The sequence below is a fragment of the Eptatretus burgeri genome, chromosome 14 (genome assembly GCF_056783735.1).
Source record: "Eptatretus burgeri isolate ZD-2024b chromosome 14, Ebu_testis_v1, whole genome shotgun sequence".
Lineage (NCBI taxonomy): Eukaryota > Metazoa > Chordata > Myxini > Myxiniformes > Myxinidae > Eptatretus > Eptatretus burgeri.
Window position 1 is genome coordinate 59,305,524 of NC_140974.1, and position 19,156 is coordinate 59,324,679.

At 44.5% G+C, this 19,156-nt stretch overlaps 1 protein-coding gene across 1 annotated transcript in view; it reads right to left on the reverse strand.

The window, feature by feature from the left end:
- SLC31A1 (solute carrier family 31 member 1) overlaps positions 1 to 19,156 on the reverse strand; it is a 33,569-nt gene that overhangs the window by 13,373 nt on the left and 1,040 nt on the right. The window contains exons 2-4 of the mRNA XM_085855080.1: positions 2,820 to 2,968; positions 1,848 to 1,920; positions 1,425 to 1,593 (exon numbers count right to left, since the gene is read on the reverse strand). Coding sequence (XP_085711206.1) covers positions 1,425 to 1,593; positions 1,848 to 1,920; positions 2,820 to 2,948 — 371 coding nt within the window. The 5' untranslated portion in view covers positions 2,949 to 2,968. The remainder of the gene's footprint in view (positions 1 to 1,424; positions 1,594 to 1,847; positions 1,921 to 2,819; positions 2,969 to 19,156) is intronic.

Genomic DNA, 19,156 nt, shown 5'->3' on the forward strand with positions numbered 1-19,156 from the left:
TCCTGCCGGTGTATAGGCTCCCACACGGTTCTCGTCATCCTTTCCTTTAGGCTGTGAACAAGTCTGGTGTAAGGTGCCATAGATATAATTAATAATATTGATTGAATCCCCATTTTTCCATCCTATTCTGCCGTCATATCTTCCCGTGATATTTGTTTGGGAATAAACCTCAGAGCCTCGTATGCTTCTGAGATTCCAGCGCACACGCAAAGCCGCCGTTAATCGGACGTGTCTGAGGGAGTAAAGCCAGATTCGGTCCATCTGTCCAGCGTCGGTGTTAATCGGCATGGACACAACAACACATTCATACATTTGCCTTATTCAATTCTAGCAGGGGCTACGCGGCGCTGCCCGAGGGGGCAGAGGGGTTGCATGGCTGGGTGAGCTTTTCCTGGCGGCGGTTTCGGCCGTTAAAGACTAACAAACGAATGCAGACAAAACAAACAAACAAAATAATTTAACATTTCAACGTTTTCAATGCACAATACGTGCGGTGATTAGAATGAAACCCGAGTCCGTTAGTCGTGGGAAGCGAGTTCGAGAGGAGATCAGTTTTGACATTGACTTCATTGATAGATTCCAAAATGCTGTGGACCATTTACTTTAATCATGCCCTTGACTTGAACCTGGGTACCCCCAGCACTTATGCAAAATCATTTAGAGATTGGCTCAGCTGTTTTTTTTTTTTTTTTAAACTTTGATTTTTCAAAACTACACAAACACACAGAGAATTTCCTTGAGGGGCCGGGGGGTTAGTAGGGTGGCGGAGGGGGGTGGGGGTGGGGTTAACCAGAAGCTTAAAAACCTGCCCAGATTCCAAAGTCCTACACCCAAAATTTGGCACCTCGAGGTGCTGCAGTTCAGCCATGAAAGAATAACACGCAAAGCACAGACAAACACTTGAAAATATTTAGAGAGGCAGTCGGACATACAGAATGGAAATGAATATACAAAGGGTCCACGGTCGCCTCGGGACTACACCGAGTGCAAGCAGTTGATGCACGATCTCGTACGACCTCAAATAAGGAAATGAGGCCACGTAGCCCAACAATCCCAGGTTAATTTTTGCTGCAGCATTTAAACATCAATCTTCTTGATGGTTTACTAAAGTCTAAATAACCTGATCTTGCACGGGTGACCGAACTTGTCACCAATACCTCCGAGAAGTGAAGTGTACAAGGAGTGCCACGATGGACTTTGCACGTCCATAATTTATGAACAGTTTATGCATTTGTTTTCATTTATAGCAAGATAAATCTCAACCTCGATATAAAAAAAAAACCAAGAAGAAAAACCCGCTGTGCGCTCGACCTGAACTTGTGATTTGACAATGTGCAAACGAAGCCCGAGGTTTTTCAACAACACAACTTTCTGAAATACCTTCCCTCTGCTCCAGTGCCATTTTAAGGTTTCAATGGGCTCACCCGACGGTCTTGTGAGTCTCAACGACCATGGTCCCGTCAGGGCCAGGCACGGGCATGCTATTGTAGCGAACCCGAACCTGGGACTTTCGCAGCAGTACCTCACGAAACACCTTGAGTCCCTCGTACAGGGCAGAAACGAGGAAGATAATAACACAGGCCATGACCATTCCTGGTTAATAAAATGGATGGGTGGACAGAGGAAAGACAAGTCACCAAAATAAAATTTTAAACAAAGGAAAAGCCACAAAAGGAGAGAAAGAAAAACTGTGGGGCAAATCTTTTTGTGCCAATTAGTGACAAATATTGTTCGCAAACTACTTTCTTTAATTAGTCAGGTGGGCAAGCATTAGATAATTTAGCTGAAGCACTCGGTGTGAACCCGCAGTTCACCAATCTGCAGGTGTATGTTGTTGCTTGGCCGACCTGCTGCCGAATTGATGATGCAGCAGCTGAACAGCACGGGGACATCGTCGCAGCCGAAGTAAAACGTCATGGGCTGTTCAGACACACGCGCACACACGTCAGGAATCTCACACCATCACCGTAGAACAAGGTCTGCTCTCCAACAACATGTCTCGATTTTCAGTTAGACAAATTGTTACGCTGAGACACTCTGGCAAGAACAAAACGAGATCAAGGTCGATGGCACGCCATCGCGAGTCCCTACGCTTTCCACCTAAACCAAGATTGAAAGATGGCGAAAGGTTCCACCAAGAATGAGCAGATATCAAATTTTGAGTTAATTCTTTTTTCCATTTTGACCTCGTGACCCCAAGTCCCCGCCCGCTGGGGCATGAACTGAGGGTGAAATGCAACGAATCGTTACATATTTCATGCGTCCCCCCAATGTTGATGGTACTTACAAAGTTTCATTGAAAAAAATGTTTTTAAAAATGTTTTCTCGCAATTAAACTTTTTGGAACTTCACCTTTTGACCCCGCTCCAGGGGGTGGGGCCAAAATGATACGGCTCTCGCGCGTTCGTGCCATGTGGTGATCATAACTACCAAGTTTGGTGAATTTGTGCCCAACCTTTTAGGAGGTAGCACGACGGACGGACAGACAACAACGACGAAGCCGATTCCAACATCCACCCGTTTTTTTTTTTGTTTTTTTCTTCAAAAATCTTCGGGATTACACCTCCATCACCATGGTATTTACAACACGCAAGACCACAGGAAGTGCCGGTACCTGTGGTGACCATACATGATGAATCACACACCCTCGTGGAAATTACCATGCCACATCCTGATCTCACTTCAACCTACGATTGATCATGGTTGAGGAGGCTTAGTATCGTCGAGATGTGCGACTTCGGTATCTGGGTATTCATAACATACTCACTGAGGCACATGCTACGTGGTATAGTGTGAATGATAACACGCGACAGACGTACCATATTATGCAAATGACTCAATGCCTCGTGACCATCTCCTCCCGATTCAGCAATTGCATCATGGTCCATCCCGTGGTCCATGTCATGGTGATGGTGATGGAGGTGAGGGTCTGTCATGTTCATATCCATGGTATCTTTTCTTCAAGCTCCTGCGGTACACACGGCAACACAGACTCGCTCAACTCCGTTTGCCATCCTGGGAATACGGTAATAATGTGGCAAACAAAAAATCTCACCTGGTAACCAAAGGAACCTGTTAATTCCTCCCGTTTAATTGTCATCACCTAGCTCAATAAACTGCCCGTTTTTCCATCAAGACAGACGTATCCATCAAATGTCAAGGGAAGCAGCCATCTCGGAGATGATGATGCCGTTTGTTATAAATGACTACGCTCGTTCAAGTTTGGCACTGTTGTAATGGACGATTTGCTGATTCAATAAAACCTGTACTACGACATATACACCTGGCTGCCGTACACGAGCACGAAACATTTGAGAGGAAAAAACAAAATAATGACCTTGACAGTGAGGACAACTGCTCCAAAGTCACAAACCGGTCATTTCAAAAGAAATCATTGGCGCTTCTTGGTATCTGTGTCTCGTAACACAAAGAAAATCGTCCTCTCACGAAATCATAAAGGTCATTGTTTTTACAAGTACACACAAACTAACTCGTACTCTTCAATTCTGGAACATGACAAAATTATTCTCCTCCTTCTCCGACAATGTGGTCGTGGTACGTGTAAAGTTTTAACATGCTACATGATCGAATCGAGCTCATCACCACTTCCTCGACCGGGGGTGATGGGTTCGGGTTAAGATAGGAAAATAAGTGGATGGATCAAGAGAGGGCAAAAGAGCAAAAACAAAAAACAAAAGAAGAGGCTTGTACAGTTTGGTGAATTTATTTACGATCAGTGTGTGTGTGAGAGATGTCATCATAGACGAGTTACATTTGACGTATAGGCACGAGGATGATAAATGGAAATATTGGTCAAAAACTACTTTGCTTGAATAGTTTGTGTGATTTTATGTTTTGAGAAATAAAACCTTTAAAAAAAAAAATTCTTACCCGTGAAAAAATAAATAAATTCCACAACCCACGAACAGACCGACGCTAATGTACGTATTCTGATCGAAAAAAATCTGATCTACATATAAAAATAAGAGACTATATATAAAAATAAGAGACTATATATAAAATAAGAGACTATATATAAAAATAAGAGACTATATATAAAAATAAGAGACTATATATATAAAAATAAGAGACTATATATAAAAATAAGAGACTATATATAAAAATAAGAGACTATATATAAAATAAGAGACTATATATAAAAATAAGAGACTACATATAAAAATAAGAGACTACATATAAAAATAAGAGACTACATATAAAAATAAGAGACTATATATAAAATAAGAGACTATATATAAAAATAAGAGACTACATATAAAAATAAGAGACTACATATAAAAATAAGAGACTACATATAAAAATAAGAGACTACATATAAAAATAAGAGACTACATATAAAAATAAGAGACTATATAAAAAAATAAGAGACTATATATAAAACTAGAACGGGCACTCGTAGAGCGCATACCTTCGCCGCAGCCACTAGTTACCTTTGTATTAAGTTGTCCACAACGCATCTCAATACAAATATGCATTTCGTGACCCCCATGACCTTTGACCCACAACCGCTACCTCGGGTGACAATAGTACTTACTATACCTTGTGTCATTTCAGAAGATGGGGAATTGAACACTGAACAATTTGGGGTTAATATGATGTAAATCGGAAACATATTAACCGTTTTCATCATGAAAAAATGATATTGACCTTTTTGTGACCTTGACCTTTGATCCGATCGCTCCCAAAATCTAATGGATTTGTCCTTTCATGATGCCAAACAAATCCAAAACAATTAAAGCCTCTCTGCATTTTGTTTTTTTGCGTTGAGTTGTCCACAACGCTTTCCGATTATAAATGTGAATTTGTGTGACCCCCTTGACCTTTGACCCCCAACCGCTGCCTTGGGTGACAAAAGTACTATACCATGTGTCATATTAGAGGATGGGGAATTTAATTTTGAACACTTTGGAGTTAATTTGCTGTAAATCAAAACAAAATTGACAATTTAATCGCGAAAAAACGATTTTGACCTTTTTGTGACCTTGACCTTAACCTTTGATCCGATCGCTCCCAAAATCTAATCGATTTGTCCTCTCATGATGCCAAACACATCCACAAAATTTCATGACAATCTGCGAAGTGGTTTTTGTGCAATGTTGTCCACAACGCTTCCCAATCAAAAACTCCATTTTGGTGACCCCCTTGACCTTTGACTTCCACAGACTAACTAGGGTTGCAAACACTATACCATACGCTACATCAGTGGATCAGGATTTGAATACTGAACATTTTGGACTTAATTTGATGTAAATCGGAACATAATTGACACTTTAATCGCTAAAAAACGATTTTGACCTTTTTGTGACCTTGTCCTTGACCTTTGATCCGATAGCTCCCAAAAGCTTCGCCTGGCGTCATTGAGTAACTGCACATCATCTCTGAAAATTTCATGCAAATCGGTAGAGCAGTTTTTGCGCAATGTTGTCCGCACACACATTTACCAATAAATAAATACACAGGGGTCAATACAATACCTTCGTCAAATGAAGTTTGCGAAGGTAATAAGAGACTATGTATAAAATAAGAGACTATATAAAAATAAGAGACTATATATAAATAAGAGATTGAAACTTGCCAGGAATATTGCTGGGGACCCGAGGATGTGCCTTTTCAAGGTTTGATATTAATCGGACAAGTGGTTCCCAAGTTACGGCCATTTATTTGCCAACCAATGACAGGACACGGTGCTATGACGTCACTATTATTTTTTTGCACGATTGACGTCACAATTCTTCTTCTTCTTCGTTTGATATGACATCACAAATGATGCTGGGGACCTGAGTATGTTCCTTTTCAAGGTTTGATATCATTCTTCTTCATCCGTTTCAGCTGTTTCCCAAGTGTTTCCCAAGGTTTGAAAGCTGTTTTTTCCCCAAGGTTTGAATTAATTGTTCAAATTATTAATTAATCCCAAGGTTTGAATTTTCCCAAGGGAAACGGCTGTTTCTCAAGGTTTGAAAGTTTTTTTTGGTTTTTTTTTTTGCACGTACAGTCACGCATGTACGGCCACGCACGTACGGGCATGCGAGAGCGAAGGAACGGCCTGTGTGGTTGTCGTTTCTGTGGTTTGAAAGTTTTTATTTATTTTGCACGTACAGCCACGCACGTATGGGCACGCGAGAGCGAAGGAACGGCTTGTGTGGTTGTTGTTTCTGACACGTGGTTTGAAAGTTTTTTTTTTTTTGCACATACAGCCACGCACGAGTTATGTAAACCCACCTTGTTTGTGGGGTCGGCTGGGGAATATTTTTTTGGCCCTTTATGAATTCGCTGGCCAGGCCTGACATTCGACTGCACAAGAATTTGTAATTTGATCAGGGTGCCAGTGATAACTCACCGACCCTTCACGAAGAATACGGTGTGATCTTTAATGGCCACCAACTAATACGAGCAGATGAGGCACCCGGCTTAACGCACATCCTTGGTGATACTTCATCCGCCATACCTGTGAAGCACCAATCTGGCAGCTTATTGTTGGGTTGGAAATGGAACCCAGACTCGAGAGTGCAAAGGGTAAGCGCTCCACCTCCCATACCATCCTGTCAGGACAGTATCAAGTTTTGCCAAGATCCCTGGTTATTTTCCTTTTTAAATTTCTACATCATCAAAAAATAAACTACATATCTGTGATTACAAAGCCTTCCTGACGAGGGAGGTCCATCCCGTGGCCCTTGACCCGTGATCCAATGATGGCCATATTGTTTTTCAGACCACCATACGACCTCGACCTTCAATATTTAAGGATAGAGTGTAAATAAAGAAAATGTGTCCCTATCTACAAATCTCAGCATCATGAAAATTAGAGGAAAATTCTATCAAGTTATCATCAAAAAGGTGTTTTTTTTTTTGTGCATTAGGTCACAATCTGGAAAAACATACTTCCAAGGATACAAATCAAAAATCATGTGCACAACTTCAGTGCAGGTAAAACTATCATGATGCAAAAACATCTTGGAAGGCCAAGCAGCCTTTCAGATTCCACAATGGCAAAAAAATTAAATAAAAACTTTTTAAAGCTTTTTTTTTCCAGACTATTTGACCTTGACCTTTAACTCAGAGAGGTACGACGTAAACTAAGCGTAAATACGGCTTGCTCTCGGCTATTGAGAAAGGGCAATTTCGTTCTGATTGAACAAACAGTCGAGTTTTGGTGAAACAAGTTCAAACGTCTACAATTGAGTCATGAACTGAAAACGTGTCAACTCGGCAAACTTCATATTTACATTATTGATGCAAAGTTTAATTCAGAAAGTCCCAGGCAGCTCCGAGATACAGCTCGGACATTGGGTGTGTTGGAAGCGCAAGAATAATTTTTTCTTTTGTCTAAATGGTAGTTCAGTCATCCTCGGGGTCCAAGAAAGTGTCATATCTGGTTAAAAATTTGGGGACACTAAACAATAGCAATTAGCCCTCTCCTAGTCTGTAGGGCAGGTTTTAAAAGGCCCAAAGGAAGTTCACTCGAGCCTGGCTGTCGAAAAATCAGAACACCCAGCTGTTGGCCCAACCCTTATCGACGCAACGAGCTTCAAAAATGAGATTTGCGCAATGTGTTTGATACGATACACGACGGTGCAGAAAGAAGGTGCATCTCTGATCACGTGATCAAAATCCCTTCCTTGGTATTCAAATACGAGTGGTTCCCAACCTTTTTTCAGGTCATTACCCATTTTAGACATGGAAATTCATCTATTACCCCCTTGACCCTCCCAAGAGAGGTTTTTTTTTTCTCCAAATAATTGCAGATTATTGCACATATTTCCATTGTTGTGGGCTGGGGGTCGGGTGAGAAGACCACCAGGGAGGGGAAGCTATCTCAGGTTCTCACCAGACTCCCCGGAATTGTAGGCCGTCACACATGGATAATTCCATGACGCGGTGGGTCGCTTAACCGACCGTGAAAGCCAATAACTCAACCGCGTGACCTCGGGTCCTCCCATCTATGGGTTAACCGGGTTATCCAATTAATCACGTAATATAATTACTGGGGAACACGCCCTCGGTACGCCTTGTCCGGAACGGATCACTTTACCGGACCAGATGCAGCCAAGCGACACTGCAAAGGACGTACCGGCAATAAGGAAGGGATCATTGGGAATAAAGTCCCAGCTAAGTTAGGATACGGACCATGCTGGATCAATGAAAGAACAGACAAAAACGAGCTGGGAACATTTGTCTCTGCTTCTTCTTTCGGCTGCTCCCGTTAGGGGTCGTGTTGGGGAAATTATTACTCTCTCGACAAGAAACTTTGCCTCAGTCTGAGTAGGTCAAAGTGTTTGTCTTTTTTCCTCCACTGTTCTATTATTTAGTTGTTAAGGCCTACCACCTACTTATAATCTTGTCTTTCTTTGACACTTTGGACATTGCTTGGTTCTTTTGCAAGTACAAGGTGACCGGGCTGAAAAGCTGTACATTCTGTTCTTTGTGATCAAAAGCCCTCTCTGCTTATAAAATGGGATATAGATATATGAAGAGAGGGAGAAGAGAGGAGAGACAGCAAAATAAATTGTACAAAAGAAAGAACTCCTTGTGGACATTGATTTTTTTACTGGACTTCTGTGGTTTATTTATCCCGATATATGCAACACTGAGTCGGCTAGACGTTGAATCCTCGAGGAGGACAAGATCCCTCAACAATCTAAAGAATCCTTTCGATCACGACGCGGTTCGAGGATAGAAATCCACGTCAGTCGCCACAGCGGATCAACCGTCTCCATTTCGCTCTATCCTCCACATCTTCCATTGACACTCCAACCACCCACATGTCCGCCCTCACCGTATCCATGAACCTCTTCTTTGGCCTTCCTCTTCTCCTCCTGCTTGGCGGCTCCATCTTCAACATCCTTCTCCCGATATACTCCGTTTCCCTCCTGTGCACATGTTCAAACCATCTCAATCTCGCCTCTCTCACTTTGTCTCCAAACCGTCCTACCTGCGCTGTCCCTCGAATATACTCATTCCTTATCCTGTCCATCGTCGTCACTCCCAAGGAGAATCACAGCATCTTTAACTCTGCCACCTCCAGCTCCGCTTCCTGTCTTTTTGTTAGCGCCACCGCCTCCAAACCATACAACATAGCTGGTCTCACTACCGTCTTATATACTTTCCCCTTCACTCTTGCAGCCACCCTTCTGTCACAAATCACTCCTGCAACTCTTCTCCACCCACTCCATCCTGCATGCACTCTCTTTTTCACTTCTCTCCCACACTCTCCGTTACTTTGGACAGTTGATCCCAAGTATTTAAACCCATCCACCTTCCCCACCTCAACTTCTTGCAACCACACCATACCACCACCCTCCCTCTCATTTACGCACATGTACTCCGTCTTACTCCGACTGACTATCATTCCCCTTCTCTCCAGTGCATACCTCCACCTCTCGAGGCTCGCCTCAGCCTGCTCCCTACTCTCCCAACAGATCATGATGTCATCCACGAACATCATAGTCCATGGAGACTCCAGTCTGATCTCGTCCGTCAACCTGTCCATCACCATTGCAAACAGGAAAGGGCTCAGAGTCGATCCTTGGTGCAATCCCACTTTAACCTTAAACTGGTCCGTCATTCCTACCGCACACCTCACCGCTGTCACACTGTCCTCATACATATCCTGCACGATCCTCACATACTTCTCCACCACTCCCGACTTCCTCATACAATACCACAACTCCTCTCTTGGCACCCTATCATAAGCTTTCTTTAAATCCACAAACACACAATGTAACTCCTTCTGGCCTTCCCTATACTTCTCCATCAACATTCTCAAAGCAAACATCACATCAGTGGTGCTCTTTCCTGGCATAAACCCATATTGCTGCTCACAAATTGTCACCTCTCCTCTCAACCGAGCTTCCACTACTCTTTCCCACAACTTCATGGTGTGGCTTAACAACTTTATCCCTCTGTAATTTCCACAGCTCTGCACATCACCATTGTTCTTAAAAATCGGAACCAGTACACTTAATCTCCACTCCTCCAGCATCCTCCACTCCTCCATACACTCCTCCAGCATCCTCTCAATTTCCAAGATTTTATTAAACAATCTGGTTAACAACCCCTCTGCCATCTCTCCTAAGCACTTCCATGCCTCCACTGGTATGTCATCTGGGCCAACCGCCTTTCCACTTTTCATCTTCTTCATAGCAGTCCTCACTTCATCCTTACTGATCCACCCCACTTCCAGATTCACTATCTCCACCTCTTCCAACCTTCTCTCTCTCTCATTTTCTTCATTCATCAGCTCCTCAAAGTACTCCATCCACCTTCTCAACACACTCTCCTCGCTCGTCAGCACATTCACATGTACATCCTTTATCACCCGAACCTGCAGCCCATCCTTCCCAGCTCGGTCCCTCTGTCTTGCTAATCAGTATAAATCCTTTTCCCCTTCTTTTGTATCCAACTTCTCATACAGCTCGTCATATGCCTTTTCCTTAGTCTTTGCCACCTCTCTCTTTGCCATGCGCCGCCACTCCTTGTACTCCTGTCTACTTTCTTCATCTCTCTGACTATCCCACTTCTTTTTCGCCAACCCCTTCTTCCTTATACTTTCCTGTCCTTTCTTGTTCCACCACCAAGTCTCCTTATCTTCCTTCCTCTGTCCAGATGTCACACAAAGTACCTTCCTAGCTATCTCCCTCACCACTTCTGCTGTCGTTGCCCAATCATCCCACCCATCTTTACCACCATCCAACACCTGTCTCACCTCCTCCCTAAATTTCACGCAACAGTCTTCCTCCTTCAGCTTCTACCATCTGGTCCTTGGTTCAGCCCTCACTCTCTTCCTCAACCTCACCTGCAAAATCATTCGACAGACCACCAATCAATGCTGTCGAGATACACTCTCCCCTGCCTCCACCTTACAGTCACTAATCTCTTTCAGGTTGCATCTCCTGCTTAATATGTAATCCACCTGTGTGCACGTTCCTCCACTCTTGTATGTCACCCTGTGTTCCTCCTTCTTGAAATACGTATTTACCACTGCCATTTCCATTCGTTTTTCAAACTCTACCACCATTTGCTCTTCCACATTTCTCTTGTTGAGACCGTAACTACCCATCACCTCCTCATCCTCTTTATTCCCTTCCCCAACATGCCCATTGAAATCTGCTCCAATCACCACTCTTTCATCCTTGGATACACTCTCCACCACTTCATCTAACTCACTCCAGAAATCTTCTTTATATTCCATCTCACACCCCATATGTGGGGCATATGCACTGATGACATTCATCATCACCCCTTCAATTTCCAACTTCACACTCATCACTCGGTCAGACACTCTCCTCACCTCCAATACCCTCTTGACATAATCTTCCTTCAGGATTACCCTGACACCATTTCTCCTCCCATCCACACCATGGTTGAACAGTTTGAAACCACTTCCAATGCTCCTAGCCTTACTCCCCATCCACTTGGTTTCTTGAACACACAGTATGTCCACCTTTCTTCTCTCCATCATATCAGCCAACTCTCACCCTTTGCCAGTCATCGTCCCAACATTCAGAGTTCCAACTCTCACCTCCACACTTCTACCCTTCCCCCTCTCCCACTGCCTCCGGACTCGCCTTCCCAGTCTCCTTCTCCTCCTTCGCCCAGCAGTCGCACAATTTCCACTGGTACCCTGCTGACCACCGGGACCGGTGGCGGTCGTTGTTAACCCGGGCCTCAACCGATCAGGTATGGAAATTCGTTTTGTTGTCCGCATAATGATTTGGCATAGGTTTTTATGCCGGATGTCCTTCCTGACGCAACCCTGGTCGTCTCTTACGACACACAGGGATATGGTACACCTATTCTAACTGGGGCATACAATCCCTTCCTTGGTATTCAAATACCAAGGCCAACTCTGCGCCTTCTCCATCATTAATTGACAAACTCCCAAAGAGCTGGGAACATTTCTACAAAGATTTATTAACAGGCAGGTGAGAAAAGGTATGTGGCACAGTTAATGTTGTTTATTATTGTCTGTTGCAGGAATAGCAAGAAAAGTGAAAGGTGCAGAAATATACAAGCAACTTTCAAAAGCAGACACAGAGCAGAGTTATCCCGATATAATTATTGTACAATCTTAACTTAAATGAGGACAGACACGAGCGAGCGCGCTCACACGCACACGCACCAATGAAGAGAAAAAGGAGAGGAGATGAGGCTAACGGTTTCTCAATACCTTGCCCAATCACACCACCAATACGTTTTTCGGGGGATGCTCCTCTGGGCGATACCTCCCTCACAGCTGGCACGTGGTGGTCTCTTGCTTCGTGGCACTTGGTGCAGCTAGCGTCGGTGCAGAGAATGAGACGTTACCGTTGGGTGTGAAGGGAGGGACTTGGGTGGAGGAGAGAGAAGAAAAAAAAAAAAGAGAGAGAAAGAGAGAAAGAGAGAAAGAGAGAAAGAGAGAAAGAGAGAAAGAGAGAAAGAGAGAAAGAGAGAAAGAGAGAAAGAGAGAAAGAGAGAAAGAGAGAAAGAGAGAAAGAGAGAAAGAGAGAAAGAGAGAAAGAGAGAAAGAGAGAAAGAGAGAAAGAGAGAAAGAGAGAAAGAGAGAAAGAGAGAAAGAGAGAAAGAGAGAAAGAGAGAAAGAGAGAAAGAGAGAAAGAGAGAAAGAGAGAAAGAGAGAAAGAGAGAAAGAGAGAAAGAGAGAAAGAGAGAAAGAGAGAAAGAGAGAAAGAGAGAAAGAGAGAAAGAGAGAAAGAGAGAAAGAGAGAAAGAGAGAAAGAGAGAAAGAGAGAAAGAGAGAAAGAGAGAAAGAGAGAAAGAGAGAAAGAGAGAAAGAGAGAAAGAGAGAAAGAGAGAAAGAGAGAAAGAGAGAAAGAGAGAAAGAGAGAAAGAGAGAAAGAGAGAAAGAGAGAAAGAGAGAAAGAGAGAAAGAGAGAAAGAGAGAAAGAGAGAAAGAGAGAAAGAGAGAAAGAGAGAAAGAGAGAAAGAGAGAAAGAGAGAAAGAGAGAAAGAGAGAAAGAGAGAAAGAGAGAAAGAGAGAAAGAGAGAAAGAGAGAAAGAGAGAAAGAGAGAAAGAGAGAAAGAGAGAAAGAGAGAAAGAGAGAAAGAGAGAAAGAGAGAAAGAGAGAAAGAGAGAAAGAGAGAAAGAGAGAAAGAGAGAGAGAGAGAGAGAGAGAGAGAGAGAGAGAGAGAGAGAGAGAGAGAGAGAGAGAGAGAGAGAGAGAGAGAGAGAGAGAGAGAGAGAGAGCAAATGGGTAGGTTGTCGATCCCAAGCCAGATAGAACAAGCTGACAGTAATGAAGATAGAAACGATGGGCAGGAACGACGCTTGAACGACTCAGGAACGACGACGACTCTGGAAGGACACACCAGGAACGACGAGCAGGACCGACGACAATTCTTGAACGACGACTACTACTCTGCCCCCACCACCCCGCGACCAGTCCTTTTATAAATCCGGTGGTGCAGGGCAGGGGCGATGACCCGAAGCGATGTGTCGTCACCTGAATTGGGCGCTCTGGTTGGGCTCCAGCCAGCACACGGGCCAGCCGCCATGACTGGAAGCGGCTCCACTTCACTTCCGGCCAGATGGTTCCAAGCTGCGGAATCGGCTCGCTCAGAGCACCGTGACATGAATCGCCTTTCACCGAACCCCGTTCCGTGTCCCGGCGACCCACGGTTGGTGCTGGTCAATGTGCCTGCTCCATGGTGAGCCACACGGCCCGAGCGATCTGGCCGCACAGCATGCCTCTGCCTGGTAGCAGCTGCATCGAGGCAGAGGTGCGGGAGGATGTCTGCCATCCGCAGGAAACATTTGTTGTCATCGTGGTGAGCGAAGACCGATGGTAAGATGTTATTGTAACCCTATGCGCAGACCCGACCAAAGATGTGTGTTACTCGTGCCCCGTTCTGTACGATGATAAAGTATCACGGGCTGCGCGCGACTCTGCCATTGTACACGTGGTCAGCGCGCGGGTCCGCCCGCCATTGAGCATGTACAGTACAGTGCGCACGGATCTTCGATCAAGCACGTGGTCAGCGTGCGGGTCCGCCATCAAGCACGTGGCCAGCGCGCGGGTCTGCCATCAAGCACGTGGCCAGCGCGCGGGTCCGCCATCAAGCACGTGGCCAGCGCGCGGGTCCGCCATCAAGCACGTGGCCAGCGCGCGGGTCTGCCATCAAGCACCTGGTCAGCCATCAAGCACGTGGCCAGCGTGCGGGTCCGCCATCAAGCACGTGGCCAGCACGCGGGTCTGCCATCAAGCACATGGCCAGCGTGCGGGTCTGCCATCAAGCACATGGCCAGCGTGCGGGTCTGCCATCAAGCACGTGGTCAGCGCGCGGGTCTGCCATCAAGCACCTGGTCAGCCATCAAGCACGTGGCCAGCGTGCGGGTCCGCCATCAAGCACGTGGCCAGCGCGCGGGTCTGCCATCAAGCACCTGGTCAGCCATCAAGCACGTGGTCAGCGCGCGGGTACGCCCGCCATCGAGCATTGTGTTCGCGGTTATCAAAGGTGGTGGGATGCACGGTGCCAGCCCTGATCCGTCAGGGAATTGAGAGAAAAGTTTGGATATAATTATGCATGTCGGGTTGAGTTGAAGAAGGTAGACATAGTTATTAAATGCAGAAATGGGTTGAAAAGAACATGCCTCGTGCGTCCTGTACGGTGGGTGGAGGTTGTTTATTGTTTGGTTCTATGGTTAGCCTCCGTGAGGACGCATATGTTGAGGGTGTGGCTGTCTGATTGGCCGGGGCCTGCTTTGATTTATTTCTGGAAGAAGAGGAAAAGAGTAGGAATGAAGATAGAGATATCATCAGACTGAGCTATGAGATCCACACAACGCACTGTCTCGTTGTCCCACTAGACAAAAGGGAAGGGACTATGTGAACGTATATTAATGGAATAACTGTCTTGGGACCACTGTATGATGTTTGCTATTGCTTTGGAAGGATGCGGTTCCAAGAACCGCAACAATATTATATGTGCATGGATCACAAAGTGGGTATGCTGTGGTATGTTTGTGGGAAATTCCACATAAAACTATTATAAGGTACTTAGACAAACCATCAATGGTCAGAAATGAAAGTGGACATCTTGGGGAACTTGAAGAAACTGGTCACATCATACTCTGAAATTTCCATGTTTTATTAAAGATGAATTAAAGCAACAGAATATGGGTATTGTATCCTTAGTTATTTTGAGTGTGGTGACTCAGAATGTGAACTTTGGTGTCTCTTTTATGTTTTGATGATGTTCTGTCTCCCTATTCAGGTTTTCTGGTATCTACCCTATCTGATGAAATAATGGATTCGTACATACCGCTTCGTGTCCACTGCATCGAGAAAAATAAGGAGTCCAGTGTTAATAATGTTTCTTAAGATTTTTTATTCCAATTCTCCCTTAATTTCTTGGAAATATGACAGAGTCTAACGGCAGAAAAATGTAGATCAAAATTGTGATCAGAAAAATAAAAATTCGGACCGCAAGTAATCCCATCTTGATTTTCGTGTCAGTCCCGTTATGTACGAATCATCATCTCTCGTCGGACGCAAATAACGCTAGCATTAGAAAATCTTACCGTCTTGCAAACTTCCCCGATTGATGGATATAATAGGCACTGGCAAGTGTGTCAGCACATTAACATTCGCCGTCGAGCGCAGCGTTTGTCTTCGTGTCCGTGTCTTTGCGAGAGCCGTAATGTACGAATCCGGCGTGAGGACGCCGAGCCGAACGAGGTGACTCGCATTTGTCTGATAATTCTTCATTTTAACCAACGCTAGAATTTTTTTGGTGGTTCGTGAGGATCCGAGATGTAAGAATTATGTTTTTCTTTTCATGTTTAAAGTGATTATTTCCAAAAGTTCGAAAGAAATAGATTCGATTTTAACGTTATTTTTCGCTTACAAGTTTTGCTTTCTTTGCTACTGAACTCGTCTGTGTTTTCTTCGTAATTTATAACATCGGACTCTCTCAAAATGTGTGTTTTTTTTTTCTTTTTCCTGTTACATATTGAGCCTGTTTAAAAAGGCAGAGCAAAAATTATCTGTTTCTTATCCCAAAATATAATATTTACATTGTTTTTTTTCATCTGATTCCGTACATAACGCTGACGCCAAGCTCGAAATTCGAACGTGTATTTACAGTGTTGTATATATTCAGTGGTAACTTTAAAACCGGACGTGCTGCAGGTCCCATGCACATATACATATTCATTGCAGTTCATGAAATCCCCAGCCAAATAAATCTGACAATGTGTTCGAAAAGTTCAAGACAAGGTCGATGCTGAACAGATGAAACCAATTTCTGAATTCTGGCCTCAGGTCACACCGAGTGCACATCGCAGTTCGTCTTCTATGTCGGCTCGGTTCCTCGACTTCGTTTTCATATGCACCAGCGTTGAAAATGCGCTCTCACACCTGCATGTGGATCAAACAGGTAATCAATTACGAATTGCGATGTCAAAAAGTCTGGGGTACGATTCAGTCATAGCTACCCAAAAACACCGGCAGTAATTGTGTCTAGAATTTGAGCTTCGTGCCCGAATCTTCTTTCAGAGTTACAAGTTCAGTCTGCGTCTGGTTGTCGTCATTGGGAGCCATGTCGGTATCTGGGAAATATCTTTCAAATTCAGTTTGTAGGGCTGCCAGGGCTGATTTTCCTTATCGGCGAAGTCGATCAACAACTTATCCTAGCCTTGTAGCATGGGGTGGTGTTCAGTTCATTCAACTGCCCAAACATATCAACTAGGTTGGCTAGTTTCACATTCCATTCTGGCTGATTCCATTCAAACAGAAAATCCATCTTCCCTTGAATATCAAGGAATAGCTGCATCTCATCTCTGAGCTCAAAGACTCAGCAAACAACATTACCTCTGGACAGCCAGCGAGCCTGTGTGTAGAACAGAAGACTTTCGCGTTCCGAGTCCATATTTTGGCACAGTTTCTTGAACAGCCGAGTGTTTAAAGCACAAGCCTGTCGGTGAATCACACAATGTACAAACACTGCATCAGGAGCGTTTTACCTTTACCAAGGCATGAAATCCTGACTTTGAGCCGAGCATGGTAGATGCACCCTCCATACACACCCCACAGACTCCCCGCCCAGCTCAATCCTTCCTCTTCAAGAAAATCGACACTTTTTCCATGATATCTTCACCTTTTGTCGTCTTGCAGTTTATGGCAGAAAAGAAACTCTTCTTTCAAATCTTGACCCTTAACACAGCGAACAAAAAACCACGAGCTGTGAGCAGGACGAAACGTCAGTCGACTAATCAAGCTGGATGCTGAAAACCCAGGCGTGATTCATCTCCTCCACTACTTGATCTTCAATGTCGTTCGACATGTCACATATCCTACTCTTCACTGTGTTTTTAGACAACGATATTGGACAAAGTTTATCGACACTCTTCTCACCTAGCATCAGCCTCACCATTGCCATCGCACATGGCGGCCTCAAGTCTTCGCCGATGGTATGCGGCTTCTTTTTCCATGCAATCTCGAAGGATAAGAGGTGGGATGCTTCGACAGCAGCTGCATTTTGTGGCTGGAATGATCCGCTTGAATCGAGGCGTTGGCGCTTCAACCTTTCTTGCCGCCTTTCGAAATAGGATCGGTCCCTACCGATGTAGTCTGGGTGCTGAGACTGGAGATGTTGTTTCAATTTACTCAGTTTAACGACTCGGCAGTCAAGACCTTAAAACAGATGAAACATTGCGTTTCATAATCCCCTTCTCTCTAATATTCGTAATTCCATAATCAACATAACTGTCAAGAAATGTGTTTCCCCCCCCCCCCCCCACTTGCCATTCCTGGATCGTCTAAGCACTGCGGCCTGTAGTCGTGGGGCGCACCCTCGATCCCAAGCCATGCGCTCCACGTAGGCCCTGGTCCCATGTGTTGAAAACAAGGCTCTGATTGGCCGGTCGCAGCTGCCCCGTCGATTGGAATTCAAACCCGGAAGTACCCTGAAAGATTACTCCAAATTTTCACAAAGGCCAAATTTCTCACAGCAATCATCGATAAGTATGTAAATAAAAGAAGGAACAAGTTCCTATAACGCGTCGTCTGTGAGATTTCAGGCTTCTAAATGTGATCTCGTCAAATCTTGTGCTTGCGAGAATCCGTGCTAAACGTGGACTTCGATCACCTGGTATCAGGGTATCCCCCTGGGGGCAATATCCTGGGGCCGAGGTTGTCATGGGACGCGTCTCTCGTCATGTGCGCACCTGACGATTGCGTTATTTTCTGGGAAGCTGGCTGCTTCCGATTCTGAGAACTACGATCGAAACACCAGTCCCGTCCCCAGAAACACTGAAGACAAGGGTGAAGAATAACTCGTGAAGTGTTTGCAGGTTTATCCTTTCCAAGATTATGGAGATGACATTGATTACCTCCACCACTGAAGGAGGTGGTTATGTTTTCACCCCTTTCTGTCTGTCTGTGTTCAGGATATCTCAAAAAAGTTTTGGATGGATCCGGACAAAAAAAAACTTGGTGGACACGTTGGGTGTGTCACAAGGACGAATTTATGAGATTTTGGTGAAGATCTGAATCCAGATCTGGATACGAGAATTATTTAATTAAAAGTGATTCTTCATCATTTAGACTTTAGAGATTGGGCCACAAACGATATCTAGGATTGTATAGCATGATATTTAAAAAAATGTATTGGGTCCAAAATGTTCGGATGGATCAGGCATTACGTGGCGGAGGTATGCTCTCTACCGAGTACCCTTCTAGTTTTTAAAAAAATACATGATTGTCAGGAATGCTCATTACCCCCCCCCCCCTGGAAAAACCAAATCACCCCTGGGGGTGATTACCCCCAAGTTGGGAACCCCAGAAATACATGCTGGAAAAAAAGAGGCTGTTTTTGACCTCCTGATCCCACAACTCCAACGTGCGAGCTGAACGGCTTGAGCAGGTCTGATAAGGAAGACCGTGTGAATTCCAAAAGTGATCTCAGCGAGGGGAACGAAAAGAGGCAGCAGGTGTGTTGCGGTGACATTGTCCCAGTCCCAGGTGACTCAATAAAATGGTTCTTCATATCTACGATCAGATAAAGTGAAACATACAAAAAGACCCAACACTAATAAATAAAAGGTTTTCAAGAATGTTGAAGGGTCACGTGTCCAAAATGAAACTTTCCTCCAGGCACGATAATTGGTTCGCACGTAAAAATACTCCATAATCATTGACAG